The 19,503-nt window shown below is 44.9% G+C and overlaps 1 protein-coding gene across 4 annotated transcripts in view; it reads right to left on the reverse strand.

The window, feature by feature from the left end:
- The window catches only part of PALM (paralemmin), a 106,339-nt gene that overhangs the window by 44,150 nt on the left and 42,686 nt on the right, over positions 1 to 19,503 (reverse strand). For all 4 annotated transcript variants that reach the window (XR_014175915.1, XM_081959803.1, XM_081959802.1 and 1 more), the window contains exon 2: positions 17,788 to 17,836. Coding sequence is in view for 3 of the 4 variants with exons in the window: in XM_081959803.1 (XP_081815929.1) it covers positions 17,788 to 17,836 (49 nt within the window). In the remaining variant the exon portion in view is untranslated. The remainder of the gene's footprint in view (positions 1 to 17,787; positions 17,837 to 19,503) is intronic.

A 19,503-nucleotide genomic window follows, 5' to 3' on the forward strand; every position in this document is an offset into this window, starting at 1 on the left:
AAAGGGACTCGGGGCGGTGTACAGACCACAATAAAAACAATATACAAAAATTAAATATTTTTAGAAACCCATAAAAACAGATTAAATAATAGGCTGTACAGTATAGTTAAAAATTAAAACAACCTAAAAAACCTACCCCTAAAAATTTAAAAAACAGGCTAGAGGGACACAAAACTACAGTTAGGCCAGGCCAGCTAAGTTGAACAGGTGGGTCTTGAGTTTCTTACGGAAGGAGCGGAGATCAGTAGTTATTCTAATATCGGGGGGAGGTCATTCCAGAGGGTCGGGCCCATCACAGAGAAGGCCCTGCTCCTTGGCGTCGTCCGCTGGCACTGCCTAGTGGACGGCACCCGGAGGAGTCCCTCTCTGTGAGAGTGAATCGGTCGCAGGGATGTATGGGGCAGGATGCGATCCCGCAAGTAGCTAGGTCCTGTGACCTAGCATGGGGGTGCTGACTTGGGAATGGCTAGCTGGACTTAGCTGGACTTAGCTGGGAAAAAATCAAAACACCCAGAGGTAAGTTGATGGAAAAGAGCAGAATACAGCAGTAATATAGAGGTCTTATTTCCCCTAACAGGCAATATAGAGGTCAGAGGGAAAGTACAGGTGGAAGACCGGGTACCAAGTCAACAGTCAGATAATGGGTCCTGAGCCTGGACCAAAAAATAATGTGAGTAAACATCTGAGATCCCTCATGAAAATGAAGATAAAAGGAGGGAAAGGGAAAGCATGTTGAGGCTTGCAAGATCAATGTCAGCCCTTCAAGATAGACTAGACCAAGAAACCAAGACCCTGTTGGTCAAGGTTACTTTTATTGTAAAGCTATAGTAATAGACAGGGATGCAGTGGCTAAGACGCTAAGTTTGTCAATCAGAAAGTTTGGCGGTTCGAATCCCTAGTGCTGTATAACGGAGTGAGCTCCTGTTACTTGTCCCAGCTTCTGCCAACCTAGCAGTTCAAAAGCACGTAAAAAATGCAAGTAGAAAAATAGGGACCATTTTGGGTGGGAAGATAACAGCGTTCCGTGAGCCTTCGGCGTTCAGTCTTGCCGGCCACATGACCACGGAGACGTCTTCAGACAACGCTGGCTCTTTGGCTTTGAAACGGAGATCAGCACCACCCCCTACAGTCAGGAACGACTAGCACATAAGTGTGAGGGCAACCGTTACCTTTTTATAGTAATAAAATCTTAAAAATCTAAATGCACTCGCCTCCTCCCTCAGTATATCTTCACGGGTATTAAGAAGGAGCTTGACTAAGATGCTTCCTCACGTTGTTTTCAAGGTGGATGGGTGGGGTTCAAGCACACCCCACCCATCCACCTCCCTCTCTCTCTCTCTCTCTCTCTCTCTCTCTCTCTCTCTCTCTCTCTCTCTCTCTCTCTCTCTCTCACACACACACACACACACACACACACACATTGGCAAAGATCACTTCTGTCCATCATGAACTTCTCCAGATTTCAAAGGAGGCCCTTGCGCTTCATTTGCTTCCTCCTGAGACTGGAAGGGAGCCGATGCTCTTTTGTCCAAGCTGTTTCACCCTGTCCTTAGCCTTGTTTTGCTCCTTAGCGGGATAGCTTTAAAACAATCCCCTCCTTTGTGCGGGGGGCCCCTGCATCAAGTGAGGAACAGTGGTTGGGCGCTGGCAACCAGCAGGGAGGAGGCTCTAAAGTGCCGGCCCTCTGCCAAAACGTAGAGCAGGGGCTGGAGTGGGGACTGCAACGAGGACCCATTTAAAACCAGATCAACCTGTCGGCTACTATAGCCACAAGAGGGGTAAGGACGGTCAAAACCAAACACCCTTTACTACACGCTTTGTAGGAGGGTGAAATAAAAATTTGTCTAGCGATTTTCAAGTGTGTGTATACTACAGGCCAGTCCTTCACTTACAACCCTTCATTTAGCAACGGTTGTTCTGACCCAGGCTTCCCAAGAGCATGAAGGAAGTCCTTGTCTCAAACCTTTTTACTAATTGATGGTGAATTCTTCTCATTCACATCCAGTAAAATCTTTCAAGGGAGGATTTATAGTCACAGAACTTATCTGGCTTGGAGAGCTGTCAGGCTGATATCTGCAAAATCTGGCAAGGAGTTTACGAGAGTCACGAACCAATTAAGCGAACTAATTGTCTCCTGCAAACTCCACTCCCCTTTCGCTCCTCTTCATTCCCTATGGGAGGGGCCATTCACTATGTGGCTTTACTCCCAAGTCGGCCCTTGCTCTTTAGTTGTTCCCTTCGTCTGGCCATTCTGCGCATGTGCACACTGGGAACAGGCTCCAGCTGTTCATCTGCCTCACTGATGTCTGACTCTGAAGGCAGCTGGTAACTGGCATACGGCCCTGGTCCCCTCTCTGCCTCCGACACAGAGCCCTCATCAGAGCCTTCCCCAGACTCCAGGACTGGCCCATGTTCCTCCCCAACCTCCTCACTGTCCGAATCTGCTGCCAGCTCTGCTGGATGCTGGCAGGCCACAACAATGGTGTGAAATTACAACAACACTGAAAAAAGAGATTTGCAATCAGTCCTCGCGCTTACAACTGTCACAGCAGCTCCAGGGTGACACAATCAAAATTCCTTACTTAGCAATGGATATTCTGATTCCACTTGTGATGGTAACTCCCCAAGAACACAGCACCCCTCTGTGGCTTCCTAATTAGGTTTGCCTAATGAGATTCACTTAACAACTGCATTGATTCACTTAGCCACTATGGCAAAAAAAGGTCATCAAATTGGGTGTGACTCACTTAACAACCATCTTGCTTAGCTACAGATATTCTGGTTCTAATAGTGGTTGTAAGTCAAGGATCACCTGCAACTCCCCAAGACACAGCACCGCTCTGTGACTTTCAAATGGTACGGGTAGTCCTCGACTTACAATAGTTCATTTAGTGACCATTCGACATTACAATGGCACTGACAAAAATGACTAATATGACCATGTTTCACACTTAAGTCCATTGAACATCCTCATGGTCCTGTAATCCAAATTCACAGGCTTGGCAACTGACTCATATTTATGACGGTTGCAGTGTCCTTGGGTCACGTGATCCCCTTTAACGACCTTCTGACAAGCCAAGTCAATGGGGAAGCCAGATTCAGTGCACAGCCGTGTTACTAACTTAACAAAGGCGGTGATTCACTTAACAAGTGTGGCAAGAAAGGTCGTAAAATGGCCCAAAACTTAGCAACAGAAAGTTTGGGCTCATTTGTAGTCGTAAGTCGAAGACTACCTGCATTAACCGAAAATAAGACCTCCCTGGATAATAAGCCCAGTCGGGTTTTTGAGCGCATATGCTAAAATAAGACCTCCTCCTAAAATAAGCCCTCCCTGAAAATATGGCAACACAGCAGCAGCCATGAGGTGACCACGCTTGCCGCCTCCTGCACCTCAAATCTAATATGACTGCCCCGAAAATAAGGCCAAGCGCTTATTTCGGGGGGGGGGGTCAAAGAAAATAAGACCCTGTCTTATTTTCGGTGAAATATGACACATAGTGATAATTTTAAATGTGACATGAGGAAATAGAAAACTGGAGAAAGATGGTATCAAAGATGTTTATTTTTAGTTCAATGTAAATGAATCCTTTTTAAAAAAAATATATCTTGTTTTCAAGCAGCTTCAAAGATTGTCAGCCCTGAAAAGAATGTGCAGGTCACAGAGCTATAATGACTGACATGAAAAGCAAATGCAAGGCTGAGATGCTTTAATCAGGTGAGTTAAAGATCCAGGCGCTGCATTTCCCCGGTGTGCCCTGGTTAAGCGTTAACCATGTGTCATTGTTTTACAGCTTAGTCTGTCTTCTGTGAATGCGGCCCAAGTAAAGCCTTTTCAAATGTTATGCAAATACCAGTGATGATACATTTAATTACTGGCCCATCTCCAAGTGTCTAAGTGTTAAATATATGTGTTTATATAAAGCAAGGTTATCCTGAAATAACCATTGGACATATATTGGTTATAACCAGGGGTGGTATTTGTTAGGGATGTAACCCTAGTCTTGGTTTGGCAATGTATATAAGCCATGATTGTAACAAATGTATCTGTTACTTTAAATGCTAGAGAGATGCAGTTGGTTGCTGTTACTTCAAGCAGCCATAAGAGGGAGCCAGAGTGACTGTTAGCTCTCTGTTTTGTTAGACGCTGATCGGTGTATTGTGAGGTACTGTGTTTTGCTACTGTTAGCTGCTTTGTGTGCTAAACTGATTATTTGATAACTGACTGACTGTACCGTGTATGACTTGGACTGTAAACTGAACTCTGAATAACTCTCTATTTCCACATAGTAAACTACTATATTTTATACTATTCAGTGTCCCTGTATGCTGGTTTGTGTGTGTTCCTGCATACCACTCTCATTACGCTTCTCTGCACACTTGCTCTCCTAATGGGTAGCTTACTTACTTAACAGTATTCACTTACTTTCCCTACCGGTTCGCAAATGTGAGCACACACGCTTCTCTCGCACTAGCCTTCTCCATGCATGCGCTTATCCTTCTTTGATCACACATGCAGACTGCCTGCATGTGCACAGCTTGAAAACCTGCCTAAACAGACGACACAGAGCTGGGGCAGGTGGGCAGGCCCAACTGCGATTTCCACTATCAGTTTTTTTCCCATCCCAGTGATTTGAGATCAGAGAAACTCACAGGACCATGGTTCCTAGACAGTGTATTGCAACTGAACCCAGCAGCTTCCTTGGCAGTAGATGAAGCCAACAGAATCACCATTACTGGTCCATCAAGTCTCAGGTCATTAAGAAAATCTGGCTTCCCCTATTGCATTTGCTTGTCGGAAGCCGGGTGAGAAGGTTGTAAATGTTGCTGCAAACTTTGTAAATACAGTACATACAGTACCAAAGTCTATGGAGATTCTCAATCATCCAGGTCATGGTTGTCCCAAAGGTGCTTTTTCGGGAGGCAACTGGACTTCCTTGTTTTTTCTTTGAAGACTTCTCATCCAAGAAGCTTCTTCAGCTCTGACAGGATAGTGGGGAATGGAAGGATTCTGCAAGGAATATAAAACCTTCCATTCTCCCACTATCCTGTCAGAGCTGAAGAATCTTCTTGGATGAGAAGCGAAACATCTTCAAAGAAAAAACAAGGAAGTCCAGTTGCCTCCTGAAAAAAGCACCTTTGGGACAGTACATACCAGCTGCCAAGCACTCAAATTCTGATGACATAACCACGGGCATGTTACAACAGTTGTAAGTGCAAGGACCAATTGAAAATCTTTTTTGTTTCAGTGCCTTGGTAACTTTTGGTGGACACCAAACAAATGGTTGTAAATTGAGGACTAACCATGAATTCTAGTCCTGCCTAGGGCATAAAACCAGGTGAGTGACTTAGACCCAGTCACCCTCTCTCAGTCCTAGAAAGAAGGCAAAAGGCAAACCACTTTTGAAAATGTTGCTAAGAAAATTAAATGGACTTGTCGAGGCAGTCACCGGGAATCAACACTGATTCAAAGTGTTGCTCACGCATGCACGCACAAACAGGTACGTTATCAGTTGTAATGCTTTAAGATTTAAGATAAAAAGGTTGCTATATGTCTGTTTATGTAATGGTTGCTGGGCTAGAAGATGGGAGTTTCTGCATATAGAACAGGGTGTGTAACTGCTAGAAGAAAGATATGATCAAGAGCAACATAATACCCAAAGAATACAGAATACAGGCACATAAAATTGGAGAAGACCAACTCTCTGCAGGAGAGGGTAGGAATCTTCATATTGTCCAACTGAAAACCTCCAGTGGTAGGATCCTACAGCTCCAGGAGGTAGGTTGCTCCACTGCCTAATAGCTCTCATAACCAGGAGATTTCACCTTAGTTTTAATTTGAATCTTCTTCTGTAGAGCTTCCACCCACTGGTTCTTGCCCTACCTTCAGGAGCTATGCAGATTAAATCCCCACCTTCGAGTACTGAAAGACTGCTGCCATGTCTCTCTCCACTTAGCCTTCTCTTGATAATGGTCAATTCCAGTTCCAATCTAATAGTCATTAATTCCAACCCAACCCAACGTCAATTCCTTCCCAATAGTCAATTCCAACTCTATCCAAAAATCAATTTAATTCCAATTCTTATCCAATAGTCAATTCCAATTCCTACCCAATCATCAATTCCAATGTCTACCTTTGTTGTGGTTGTTAGTTGCAAAGTCGTGTCCGACCCATCGCAACACCATGGACAACATTCCTCCAGGCCTTCCTGTCCTCTGCCATCCTCTGGAGTCCATTTAAGCTCATGCTTACTGATCATCAATTCCAATTTCTACCTGATCATCAATTCCAATTCTTACCCAATCATCAATTCCAATTTCTACCTAATGATCAATTCCAATTTCTACCTGGTTGTTAATTCCAAATCTTACCCAATCATCAATTCCAATTCCTACTCAATAGTCAATTCCAGTTCCCACCCAATAGTCAATTCCAGTTCCCACCCAATAGTCAATTCCAATTCCTACCCAATTGTCAATTCCAATTCCAACCAATTCTTGTAGCCACCCTTAATGGGGTTCAAAACCCTTGTGCATTGAAGGCATTCTCAAGCCCATAATTGCAACTAGTCTATTTGCAAAGGGAGGGGAAGAAGACGGAGACAGAATCTCACTTCTAAGTCATTCATAATTTAGAGGAAGACTGTCATCTTTCTGTTCTCCTCCCCTCCCTGCCACAAATCATCTGTTCTTTGAGCCAAAATAACACCCTCTTTGTTTTGGAAATCTGTGTAAGCCAGGCGCTTTCAGGGAAAAGAGACACTGCATCCAGAGGAAGACTCTTCAGTCACAGAAGCACAATGCCAAAAGGGAGAGGGGTGATCTAAAACAGAACGGTGATTTATCCAGACCCCAGAAGATTGATGCCACTGAGGCACATGGCCTCAACACTGCCTCTTCCCTAAGCTATTCCTATTATCATTGCCAGACTCCAGCTTTGGGGGCAAAATTATTGCTAGAGAAGCACCCTTCAGAGCACTGTTTCTACACCTTAACAACTTCGAGATGTGGGGACTTCAGCTCCCAGAATTCCTCAGCCAGCTGGCTGGGGAATTCTAGGAGTTGAAGTCCCCACATTTCAAAGTTGCCAAGGTGGAGAAACACTGCTCCAGAGGTTCACGCTGTATCTTTGGGCCCAGCCATGTCCCTGCCCACGGAGGGAAATCGAAGCAAATAGTAGCTCTTCCTCTTCCTCTTGGCCGTTGTCATTAGGCATTCACACTGAGAAAGTGGCAATCCAAAAATTGGAGGAGTAACAAAAACAGAATCTATGAAGGTTGGTGGTAAGCCCCCTGTTGGGTTGTGGGTTTGGGCAGCTGCCTAGTACTCTGCCTCCCCCTCTTCCTGTTATTAATTGTATTGTTATATTTGATCCACATTTAATCAAACTTTGTAGCTTAAATAGCAATAGCACTTAGACTTATATACCGCTTCACAGTGCTTTTGCAGCCCTCTCTAAGCGGTTTACAGAGTCAGCCTATCTGTATTCTGCAATATATATTTTACTAAGTTATACATTATAATCAATTTTGAGAGCTAATTTGGTTTCGTGGTAAAAGCACCAGGCTAGAAATCAGGAGACTGTGAATTTTAATCCAGCCTTCGGCATGAAAGCCGATTTGGTGACTTTGGGCCAGTCACTCTCTCAGTCCTGGACATCAAATCTGAGCAATGAGCCAGTAGATCAATTTTTGTTGCAATCAATGGATCAACACTTGGTTGATCTGAAAAAAAAACCTGAATCCTGCATTCATAGGAAAACCGCTAGGGGAAAAAAATCAATATGACTACAATCCAGATTAACATAACTGTATGTCCTTTCTCTTAGAGTTAACTCAATCACAAAATGGGCGGCAAATAAATTTGATAAATAAGTAAATGATGAAAATTTAAGAGCGACATAAATATTATTTCTCATAATCTAATAACAAAGGAAGAAAGGTTTTTCTCACAATAGCAGCAATAGCACTTAGACCTATATACCACTTCACAGTGCTTTACAGCCCTCTCTAAGCGGTTTTACAGAGCCAGCCTATTGCCCCCAACAGTCTGGGTCCTCATTTTACCCACCTCGGAAGGATGGAAGGCTGAGTCAACCTGGAGCCTGGTGAGATTCGAACTGCCAAAATGCTGGCAGTCAGCAGAATTAGCCTGCAGTATTGTACTCTAACAACTGCGCCACCGCGGCTCTTTTGGTGGAATGTTTGCAAAACAAGTCAACCTCTCTGGAGAAACACATTCAGAGTCTTCGCATGCATGAAAAAGAATGAATTCCTATGATTTCCACACTAGGATACAGGTAGTCCTTGGTTTACAACTATTTGTTTAGCGACCATTCAAAGGTACAACAGCACTTTAAAAAGTGAGTTACAACCAATCCTCACACTTATGTCTCCACTGTCATATGATTGCTATTTGGGCACTTGGCAAGTGGCATGTATTTACAACGGTTGCAGTATCCCAGGGCCAAATGATTGCCATTTGGGAGTTATTCCCAGTCAGCTTTTGACAAGCAAAGTCAATGGGCAACCATGTGTTCTGCTTAATGACCATAACAAAAAAATGTAATAAAATTGGATACAGTCACCGTATACCTTGCTTAATGACTGCACTGCTTAAGATCAATGTTCTGGTTCCTATTATAGACATAACTTGAGAACTACCTGTACATATTCCATTTATTTGGCACTTATTCCAGCTCAGCTCCAGAGATGGGAAGTGTTGCCACCAGTTTCTCTCTGCTTACTTGTATGTTTGCAGATCCATTCATCCATCCACCCATCCATGTATCTATGATCTGCTTTATCTGTTCTTCCTTCCTTCTGTTGTGGCCCACCAGCAGCCAGCAGAGTTGGCAGAAGATTCGGACAGTGAGGAGGTTGGGGAGGAACATGGGCCAGTCTTGGAGTCTGGGGAAGGCTCTGATGAGGGCTCTGTGTCAGAAGCAGAGAGGGGGCCAGAGCCGTATGCCAGTTATCAGCTGCCTTCGGAGTCAGACATCAGTGAGGCAGATGAACAGCTGGAGCCTGTTCCCAGTGTGCACATGTGCAGAATTGCCAGATGAAGGGAACATCTAAAGAACAGGGGTCGATTTGGGAGTAAGGCCACAGGTGGATGATGAATGGCCCCTCCCAGGGGAAATAAAAGAGGAGCAAAAGGGGAGTGGGGTTTGCAGGAGACAATTAGTTCGCTTAATTGGTTCGTGACTCTCTGAGACTCCTTGCCAAGTTTTGCAGATATCAGCCTGGCAGTTCTCCAAGCCAGATAAGGTCTGTGACTGTACATCTTCCCTTGAAAGACTTTGCTGGATGTGAATGAGCAGAATGCACAGCAAATTAATAAAAGGAGTTTTTGTCAGGACAAGGATTTTGCTTCAGATCTTGGGAAGACTCTTGGGAATACCTTCCTTCCATCCATTCACACATATCTACACACTCCATTGCTGCATACTGCAGTTTTCTAGGCATTTCAGAGAAGACCATCACCCTGAAAGCATTACTGTACAAGCACAAGCAAAGTCAGGATGGTAGCTGACCTCCCTGCCCCCCCCCCCTGCTTCTCCACTTGAACAAGACTCTCTACACAATAACATCCTTCTCTGGTCCCTTACATAGACCCTTTTCTTCCTTGCCTTTAGAAGTCGGCGAAGTTACAACATCAGCCGGATGCTGCGGCTCACTCCCAAGGGCCCCCTGGTAACAGCCTCTGTGGATCTCCAAAGCACTAAAACAACTGAGGTTGGAGATGGTTGGGGAGCCCATGCCAGCCTTTGCTTCGCCTCCTTGGCACAATCATTTTTGAAATTGTCCTATTCAAAGTGAGCTGAATCAGTAGCTCTTTGGGTTGAAAAAAAATGTGCATTTGGTACCATTTAGGAAAATCAAGTGAAATACTCAACCAACTAAAAAAATAAAAAAAAATGAGAGATTTGATTCCAAAAATTCTCCTTTTCAAAATTTATCTGGACTTGCGACATCAAGGTCATCTGACTGTTTTTCCTGATGAAATCAATGCATTTTTCCTGTATTTGTTGCCAAACATACAGATGTGCTTTCATTTCCTAACTAAAGTTGTGTTTTTCTCATTAATGGTGTACATATGTACTTCAATAAAACACAGCAAAGCCATACAGTCCTGAGGCGGATACATTATACTGTTCTTTGTCCAGTTGTGCCATTCTACTAACATGCGCCTGCAGAATGCTACATAGGAAGAATCCAAATGTAATCTCACACAAATGACCATGCTGAAGTCTGTTGTTTCATTGTGTTGCATAAATACTTACATAACAGTAATGTGGATACAGGAATGGTGAGATAAAATGAACTGTAGGAACTCAAAAGTTGGAGCATCTATACTGTCCACTTGCCAGAATTATTCATTATTTGTGGGTCCTTAATGCTCTCTGAGCTTGTTTGTTTTCTTGCATGCATCTCTTCCAGATGTGATATAGAAGTGGCTTGTATATAAACAGAGAGCAACCCCTCTGCCTTCTAGCACTGATGATATTACCTAATGAAATGTCTATAACAATAATGGTGAACCTTTTCAGCACCGAGTGCCCAAACCGCAACAACGTACGTGCACCAGAAACCCGAAGACCAGCTGGCCGGTATGCACATGCCTGGTTTTTGGCTTTTTTGGCCATTTTTCAGGTTGCTTTCAGGCTGTTTTTCGGGCTGCTTTCAGGCCATTTTCAGGACGTTTTTCTGGCTGCTCTCAGGCCATTTTTCAGGGCACTTTCAGGGCGTTTTTCAGGCCACTTTCAGGCCGTTTTTGGGGCAGCTTTCAGGTCATTTTGGGGCTTTTTCAGGCCATTTTGGGCCGCTTTCAGGCCATTTTTTGGGCTGCTTTCAAGTCATTTTTCAGGCAACTTTCAGGCCATTTCTTTGGCTGCTTTCAAGCTATTTTTCAGGCAGCTTTCAGGGTGTTTTGGGGCCATTTTCAGGCCAGTTTTCAGGCCGCTTTCAGGCCATTTTTGGGCTGCTTTCAAGCCATTATTTCAGGCAGCTTTCAGGCCGTTTTGGGGGCAGTTTTCAGGCCGTTTTAGGGGCAGTTTTCAGGCCACTTTACGGCTATTTTTGCGCTGTTTTCAAGCCATTTATTGGGCCACTTTCAGGCCCTTTTTCAGGTCGTTTTGGGGCTGATTTCAGGCCATTTGCAGATGCTCCGGGGCCCGTGGATGTGTACATCAGACACCAGAAGAGCAACTGGCGACAGCGCACATGCCCACAGAGATGCCTCTGCATGCCACCTCTGGCACACATGCCATAGGTTTGCCATCACAGGTCTATAAGAAAACAACCAAGCTCAGAGAGCATCAAGGATTCCACACTTCAACCCCAAGCTACATATATTCTCTTCTATTGGTTATTTACTTAAAAATATTTCATATAACTCTTCAGGAACTACCATGGCATAGTAGATACATGAGATCACTGGTATAATAGCTTGCAAAGCTATCTGACCTTATGCAGTCTGAGAAAGTGGACAGGATTCTTGGCAGCACAAGAGTGACCACCCCATGGACTGATCCTTATCCCTCTTGGTTTCTACGGGCAACTAAAAATGGTAAGTGGTTGGATTCAGGAGGTGTCCCAAAGGTCCTTTTTCAAGAGGCCACTGGGCTGTCTTTGTTTTTCCTTGAAGACGCTTCGCTTCTTATCAAAGAAACGTCTTCAATTCTTTAAGGAAAAACAAAGAAAGTCCAGTTGCCTCTTGAAAAAGGACCTTTGGGACAACTGTGATCTAGATGATTGAAAATCTCCATTAGACAGATTCAGGAGTTAGTTAACACCTCTCCGAGGGAGGGGACTGTCCTAACACAGAAGGCTTCTTCGGGTGTCCCCTCCTCCGGGGTGAAACGAGTTGAAACTGAATCCCAGCAAAGGAGAAGCTGGTTGCTCTGAATCCATCTGCTGCTTTGTCAGAGTTTGTTGCCGCAATTACAGGTAACTGATTCAGCAGGATTCATTAACTTGTCTTTCTATATAATATAACGAATGAGACATATATACAATACCAAGAGTGGTTCTTCCAGCGTGGTAGAGAGTACAAGCAAACACAGGCAGAAGAGAGAACAGTTTCCCGTTTCAGTTCAGAGCTCAGACTCAGAGCTAGTTTTAGTTCAGTTCAGAGTTGCAGCCTAGTTTTCTGCTTTAGCACAGACTCAAAGAGCTATAGTACAGAACTAAGCCATGCCCAGGCTCCTAGCTGACTCCAGCAAATACTGTTTCAGTTTCCAAGCAGCCCTAATTGGCTGACCCAGTTGCCATGTCTATTCATTGGCTGACCTTGTTACTATGCCCTATTCCAGTTCTTGAATATATTTACTCTGACATGCTTTGGGGTCTCCCACACTGGCTCTCAATGGGGTTGGATCTCTGAAAGAAGCAAGTCTACATCTTGGCCTTGTCCTAACTTGGCTAGTCCCTTGTCTTTGAGCATCCATTCTCTGTCACCACAGGCATTTATTCAAGTCTGCTGTGGTATCTTGATCTTATCAGGTAAGCGAAATCTGTTCCTTTGGCTTGTCCTGAGAGATCTCCTTTTAGGACGTCTACCTGGTCTTCTTCAGGGATTTATACCATGCATAGCAGCATATTGGCTGGTGCGATCTAGGCTTTCATTTCTGGGTTCCCATCTTTAAGGAGATATCCAGATAATCTGCCCAGCTTTCCTTCTCTTAATATGTACACTCGGTTCTATTCCGCGGGCCCTGAGGCCTGCTTTGCCAGGTGTATTCCTCTGTTTCTTTTTATTTCTTATATTTACTTATATCCCGGTTTTATTATTTTTACCAATAAGTCAAAGCAGTTTTGTGAGAGTGGTAATGTGTTCTCCATTTCTGCCTTCTTGTTCTAGCAGCTTTCCCCCTAAGTTCAACCTCCTTTTACAAGCGTTTCCATTTTATTCTATTTGTGATGCCGTTGTAAATGGAGTACATTTTATTTGCAAGAAAAGTCATTGGGGGGGGGTCCTTTTTTTAAACAGCTGAAGGTAATCCTTGAGTTACAACCCCAGTCAACACCACAATTTCAGTTGCTGAGCAAGGTGGTTGTTAAGTGAATCCCACCCAATTTTATGACCTTTTTGCTACAGTTGTTAAGTGAATCACTGCAACCGTTCGGTGAATCCCATAGTCATTAAGTGACATTCCCCCCCCCCCTCCCTTGATTATGTGTGTGGGAAGCCAGCTGGGAAAGTTGGAAATGGGAATCCCATGACCCCAGGATGCCACAATTGATGGAAATACATGCCAGTTGCCAAGCACCAAACTCTGATCAAGTGACCCACAGGGGTAATGCGACCGTTGTAAAGTGTGAGGATTGGTTTTAAGTCACTTTTTTCACTACTGTTGTGACTTCAAATAGTAACTAAACAAATGATTGTAAATTGAGGACGACTTGTTGTTTCTTATCCCTTGATTGTCTAAAAGTAAAGGTTCTCCTTGCACATATGTGCTAGTCGTTCCCGACTCTAGGGGGCGGTGCTCATCTCCGTTTCAAAGCGGAAGAGCCAGGGCTGTCTGATGACAACTCCATGGTCATGTGGCTCGTGTGACTAAAGGCCGAAGGTGCACGGGACGCTGTTACCTTCCCACCAAAGGTGGTTCCTATTTTTCTACTTGCTTTTTTTACATGCTTTCGAACTGCTAGGCTGGCAGAAGCTGGGACAAGTAACGGGAGCTCACTCCATTACGCGGCGCCAGGGATTCAAACTGCCGACCTTTCTGATTGACAAGCTCAGCGTCTTAGCCACTGAGCCACCGCTTCCCTACCTTGATTGTCTACATGGCCCTTATATGAATCTATTCCTTTTGACCCGAATATTTCTGTAAGGGCAGCATTCGGAATAAGACTCGATACATGAGGTGCAGGAAAAAAAAGTAGAATAATTTAGAAACTACGTCTGTGGACCTCAAGGAATGGGGGCCCCAGTGCAGTCTGAAACAAACAAACTTTGCGCAGGCTGGTTGTAAGCAGAGTTTGCATCCTCTTCTTTCTAGTCAGAATGAATCTTTGCTTTGTTGGTTACAAGCCTGTTTGTTTTTCAAACAGCAGCATCTATTGATCCCGGGAAAGGCAAGCAACGGATCTGCAGCTTTGGAATTAAGCCTGAAGGACTCTGATAATCACTCCCTTCATAATTTGATCTCTGTCTCTCTCCCTCCCCTCCCTCTCCCTCACTGTCTCTCTCTCTCGCTCTCTCCCCCACCTCACTATCTCTGCCCCTCTCTCCCCCTCCCCGTCTCTCTCTCACACATACAGAAACACAAACAACACCAGGACTCTAAACTGCTTTCCAATAATAACCGGCAGGCATGGAAGCCATTTTGATCAAAGAGGTACCATTTTCATGGAATTGTTGGAAGAGTCCTATAACGGGGTGGGGTGGGCTATGTTTCTGGATTTTCCCAGAGAGCAATTTGAGTTCAAAACTCTTCAGACCTAAGTCACTATTCTGGAAAAGGGTACTGGGAAACATACACTGTATGAGTTGAGGTGGGTCTTTTTAAAAAGGTAAAGGTTCCCCAGCACATGTGTGCTAGTTGTTCCCAACTCTAGGGGGCAGTGCTCATCTCCGTTTCAAAGCCAAAGAGCCAGCACTGTCCAAAGACGTCTCTGTGGTCATGTGGCCGGCATGACTAAACACCGAAGGCCCACAGAACGCTGTTACCTTCCCACCAAAGGTGGCCCCTATTTTTCTACTTGCATTTTTAACGTGCTTTCGAACTGCTAGGTTGGCAGAAACTGGGACAAGTAACGGGAGCTCACTCCGTTACGTGACACTAGGGATTCGAACCACTGAAGTGCCAACCTTTTGATCGACAAGCTCAGCGCCTTAGCCACTGAGCCACCGTGTCCCTTGGGGTGGGTGTTTTAGGAGGCCAAAAGTCCAGCACAAAGAATCAGAACCATGTGTAAGTTGCAACATAGAAGATATATTCAAGCCTATGCACAAAACTCGTCAACTACTGGCCAGCACTAAATTGGCACTTGATAAAGCTGAACAGAATTCAAGAGGGGGATGGGGACTGGACTTGGATCTCTTGTGGCAACACAAAGATTCTAAATTTATGATGCGTTTAACTCCACCTCCCAGCTCTGTCTGATCTTCTCCTACATTGACCTCATCATTAATACACAGTATCCAACACCAAAATATCTGGCAGCAAAACCCAACAAGTTATGGAAAACTCTACACATAACTGACATCACCGCACAAGTCCCTCCTTCATTTGACCCTGCTGCAGGGTGGTACTTATGTAGCAATGGTACTGGGCATGCTCAGTTGCTACAAACTGCACATCTTCCCTGCTTGCTGTCAATATACAGATCAATCCTCCAGCCAGCTTCTTTTCTGCCTGTGATTGACAATTATTAGTTCAATAAAACAACCAGACAGCCTTCTGGCATGTTTTTTCATCAGCAAAGAATAATTAAAGCATTGTTTTAATCTACCCCGCCTTCCAGTTTGAAGTTTATTTCATTTTTTTCTGGTGGTGAAGTGATGTCAATTGACTCCACAAGTGTAATATTAGTGCCCTGCCATCTTGGTGTTTTAGGCTATCCAAACTGCACACTCAGGAACTCATTCCACAGCTCTTACTGGTGAAAAGTTCACTCAACCGCGAGGCACTGACCACTCAATAGTGAGACACTGTTGCTGGCATAGCAGCGCCTGCACTTTCTTCATCACATGAGAAAAGTTCAGCTTCCTTTTCCTGTCCTTACCACTTTCTACAGAACAGTCGTAAATGGAGCTCGGGAGCCCGTTTTTGCTGGCACAGCGCTCGAGCCCCCACACAGGTGCCCCCGACACTAGTGATGTCAAGCTGGACATGGAGGCCACCCTCCACCCCCGCAGAGGTCAAACACAACCCTGATGCGGCCCTCAATGAAATGGAGTTTGAAACCCCTGCTATAGAGGGACAACCGAGACCATCCTGTCATATTGCATTACTGTCTGGTTTGGTAGCATTATTGCTTCAGACAGGAAGACGGTGCAGAGTGGTGAGGATGGCGGAAAAGATCATTGGTAGTTCACTGCTTTCTGTCCAGGACATGGCATATAAGCATCACTTGATCAGGGTCCGCAGGATTGTCTGGGACGCTACACATCCTCTTCATGACCTGTTCTCCTTGTTACCTTCTGGGAGGGGGCTTCGTGGTATGCGAAGCAGAACATCCAGATTCAGTCACAGTTTTGTTCCATATAGCATCAACCTTATGACGTCTCAAGTTTCCTCTTTCCACCACTGCTCTCCTCTCCTCTGCCTTCTGCACATCCGCGCGTCAGGCATTGGACCCAGCTGTTCCTCCTCTTCCTTATCAGCCACCTCCAGACCTGGGGGCTGTTGACTCTCCATCTGATGGACAGCCCAGGCTCAGCCTCTCTCTCTCTCTCTCTCTCTCCCTCTCCCTTACTCCCTCCCTCTCTCCCCCCCCTCTCTCTCACACACACATTCCCTCATTCCCCTTGGAGCTCTCAGGTTGCCTTGATGCTGACCCTGATTCCCACGCCTCTCCTCCTCCTCTTCTGATTCGGCTTGTGGAGGAGCTGGTGGCTGGTAGGCCACAACACACACACACACACACTGTGTGTGTGTGTGTGTGTGTGTGTATATAATGTATATAAATATATGTGTGTTATATATGTGTATGGGTAGATATATACTTTCTTTTGAAACCACGCAACAGAATTTCATTTTTAAGGAGAGCCCATCGTAAAAAATGACAATAAAGGTTTTTTTATCTAAGTTTATCCTATCATTCAAACAAAGCTGAGTCATCAGGATGCTAATACTTACCGTATTTTTCAGCGTATAAGATGCACCGGAGTATAAGACACACCAAGGTTTTGAAGAGGCCATTTTTTAAAAAAAAGTATGTAGGTAGATAGAGGGATAGAGAGGGAGAGAAAGAGAGAAAAATACAGTAGGTAGGTAGGGAGAGAGAGAGAGAGAGTAGTTAGGTAGATAGGTAGGTAGATAGAGGGAGAGGGAGAGAGAGAGAGAGAAAGGGAGAAATACAGTAGTTAGGTAGGGGGAGAGAGAGTAGGTAGGTAGGTAGATGTTTCCAGGTGTATTTATTCATGTGCTGGAGAAGGAAATCGCTGACAATCTGCAGCACCTAAGATTTTGTTTCTGCTGGCACAGCACTTGATCAATGTAATTCTCATCAATCAGTTAAACTGCTTTTCAAAAGGGAAAAAAAGTTTTTGCACTCTGCAAACCTCCCCAAAACGGCCCGTTTTTCGCAAAAAAGGCCCATTTAAAAAAAAAAGGTGTGAATAGCCTGGGGGTGGGGGCTTGCAGAGTGCTCCAGGGAGGCAAAAATGAGCAGAAAACGGGCCCATTTTTGTCAAAAAAATTGCATGTATAGCCTTATGGAGGCTTATAGAGTGCTGCTGGGTGCTGGGAAGGCAAAAATTGGCCCGTTTTTTTCCTCATTTCTGCCCTCCCCAGCCCCCAGGGCCTCTCTGAACGCCTCCATAAGGGTATGCACGGACATTTTGGTGAAGGGGTGGAGCTTCAGGAGGCAAAAAATGCTGTATTCGATATATGAGACGCACCCAGATTTTCAGCCCCTTTTTTGAGGAAAAAAAGGTGCGTCTTATACTCTGAAAAATACGGTACCTAATAGAGCTGCTCAGAGCTCTGATATAATACTTTACTTGTTTCAAAAACATAAAAGTTCTGGAAGCACTTAGCACTGAGTATTAAGCAAATGTGGAGGATATAATTACAAGCCAGTACAAATATGATTCAATGCAAGAGCAACTTACCGCTATAGTCTGGAGCCTCTCCTGATGAACCGTGCTTGTTTCGATGATCCTGAAAGAAAAACAGAAACAGATGGAGAATTCACCTTCTGACGCCCGATTCTTCCCAAAGTTCTATCTACATGTCTTCCAAAGTTCTATCTGCCTACACTTCAAGGTAGGCTTTCCTCCAACTTTCTGTGATGAATGTATAACTCTTGTTTTACAGCATATCGTAATGGCATGTGAGAAAGACCTTGAGGGATGGGGGAAGAAATGCTGCCTAGGGAACAGCCAGATAAGAGAGGGTACAGCCCACAGTAGCATAATGGGTGGAGAAGGAGGTTCAGAAGGGGGGGGGCGTTCCACCAGGTTCGCCTGGTGCGCCAATTGCGCCCCCTATTGGACCGGGATGCCCTACGCACAGTCACTCATGCGCTGGTGACGTCCCGCCTGGACTACTGCAATGCTCTCTACATGGGGCTTCCCTTGAGATGCACCCGAAGACTACAGCTGGTCCAGAATGCGGCCGCAAGGGTGATTATGGGGAGTACGAGATACTCCCATATAAACCTCTCCTGCGCGAGCTGCACTGGCTCCCTGTGGTCTATCGGGTGCGTTTCAAGGTGTTGATCACCATCTTTAAAGCGCTCCATGGCACAGGACCTAGTTACTTGCGGGATCGCATCCTGCCCCATACATCCCTACGACCAATTCGCTCTCACAGAGAGGGACTCCTCCGGGTGCCGTCCACTAAGCAGGGCCAGAGGGCGGCGCCCAGGAGCAGGGCCTTCTCTGTGATGGGCCCAGCCCTCTGGAATGACCTCCCCCCCGACATTAGGATTACTACTGACCTCCGCTCCTTCCGTACAAAACTCAAGACCCACCTTTTCCAACTAGCTGGCCTGGCTCAACTATACTTCTATCTCTAATCCTCCTGGCAATTTTAAACTTTTTACACTTTAAAATTTTAAATTGGGTATTTTAATTTTTAACTTTATTATTATCGTTGTTTTTGTATTGTAACAATTGTTGTGATTTTATACCTCCTCCGTGTAATGTAATGTAATGTCTAATCGTGTAACATGTGATTTATTTATTGTACGCCGCCCCGAGTCCCTTCGTGGAGAGGGAGCGGCTAACAAGTCTAATAAATACAAATACAAATACAAATACAGAAGGGACCCTCCGTAGCTTCTCAGGCTGTAAAGGAGGCAGTACCTGTTGGATCCGGTGAACGGATGAGACAGGACTCAGGCAACGAACAGCTCTTTATTAGACAACTATTTACACATCCAGCACTGGCCTATCTAACAGCTAGCCCTTTTATAGGGAGCTGTTAGATGGCTCAGCCAATCGGCTTTGATTATTCTTCCGCCGGAATGGAGGACCTTGGTGGAGCCTATTGCTCCAGTCTCAATATGTAACAGTAGCAGATTTGCATTTTCAGACTTGCAATCTTGACGTCACTTTTCCCAGGTAGACCAGACAGGAAGCATGACCAGGCGAGCTAATTCTATTTTATTGTAAGGCTTCATTAACAAAATCTTACAAGCCTGAAAGCACAAATCTCCCGCTGTCTTCTTTGCAGCCCGAGAAGCCAGGAGGATTCCTTTCTTGGCCCATTCTTTTAATGATAATGAAACAATTAAATAGGAAGTTAGCCTGCTGAAAAGCTATCACTAGTCTCAAACGTAATCTGTCTTCCCCAAGAAAGCAAGCTTCTGGATGCAGGATATA

This window comes from Natrix helvetica (assembly GCF_964273705.1).
Source record: "Natrix helvetica genome assembly, chromosome: 1".
Classification (NCBI taxonomy): Eukaryota; Metazoa; Chordata; class Lepidosauria; order Squamata; family Natricidae; genus Natrix; species Natrix helvetica.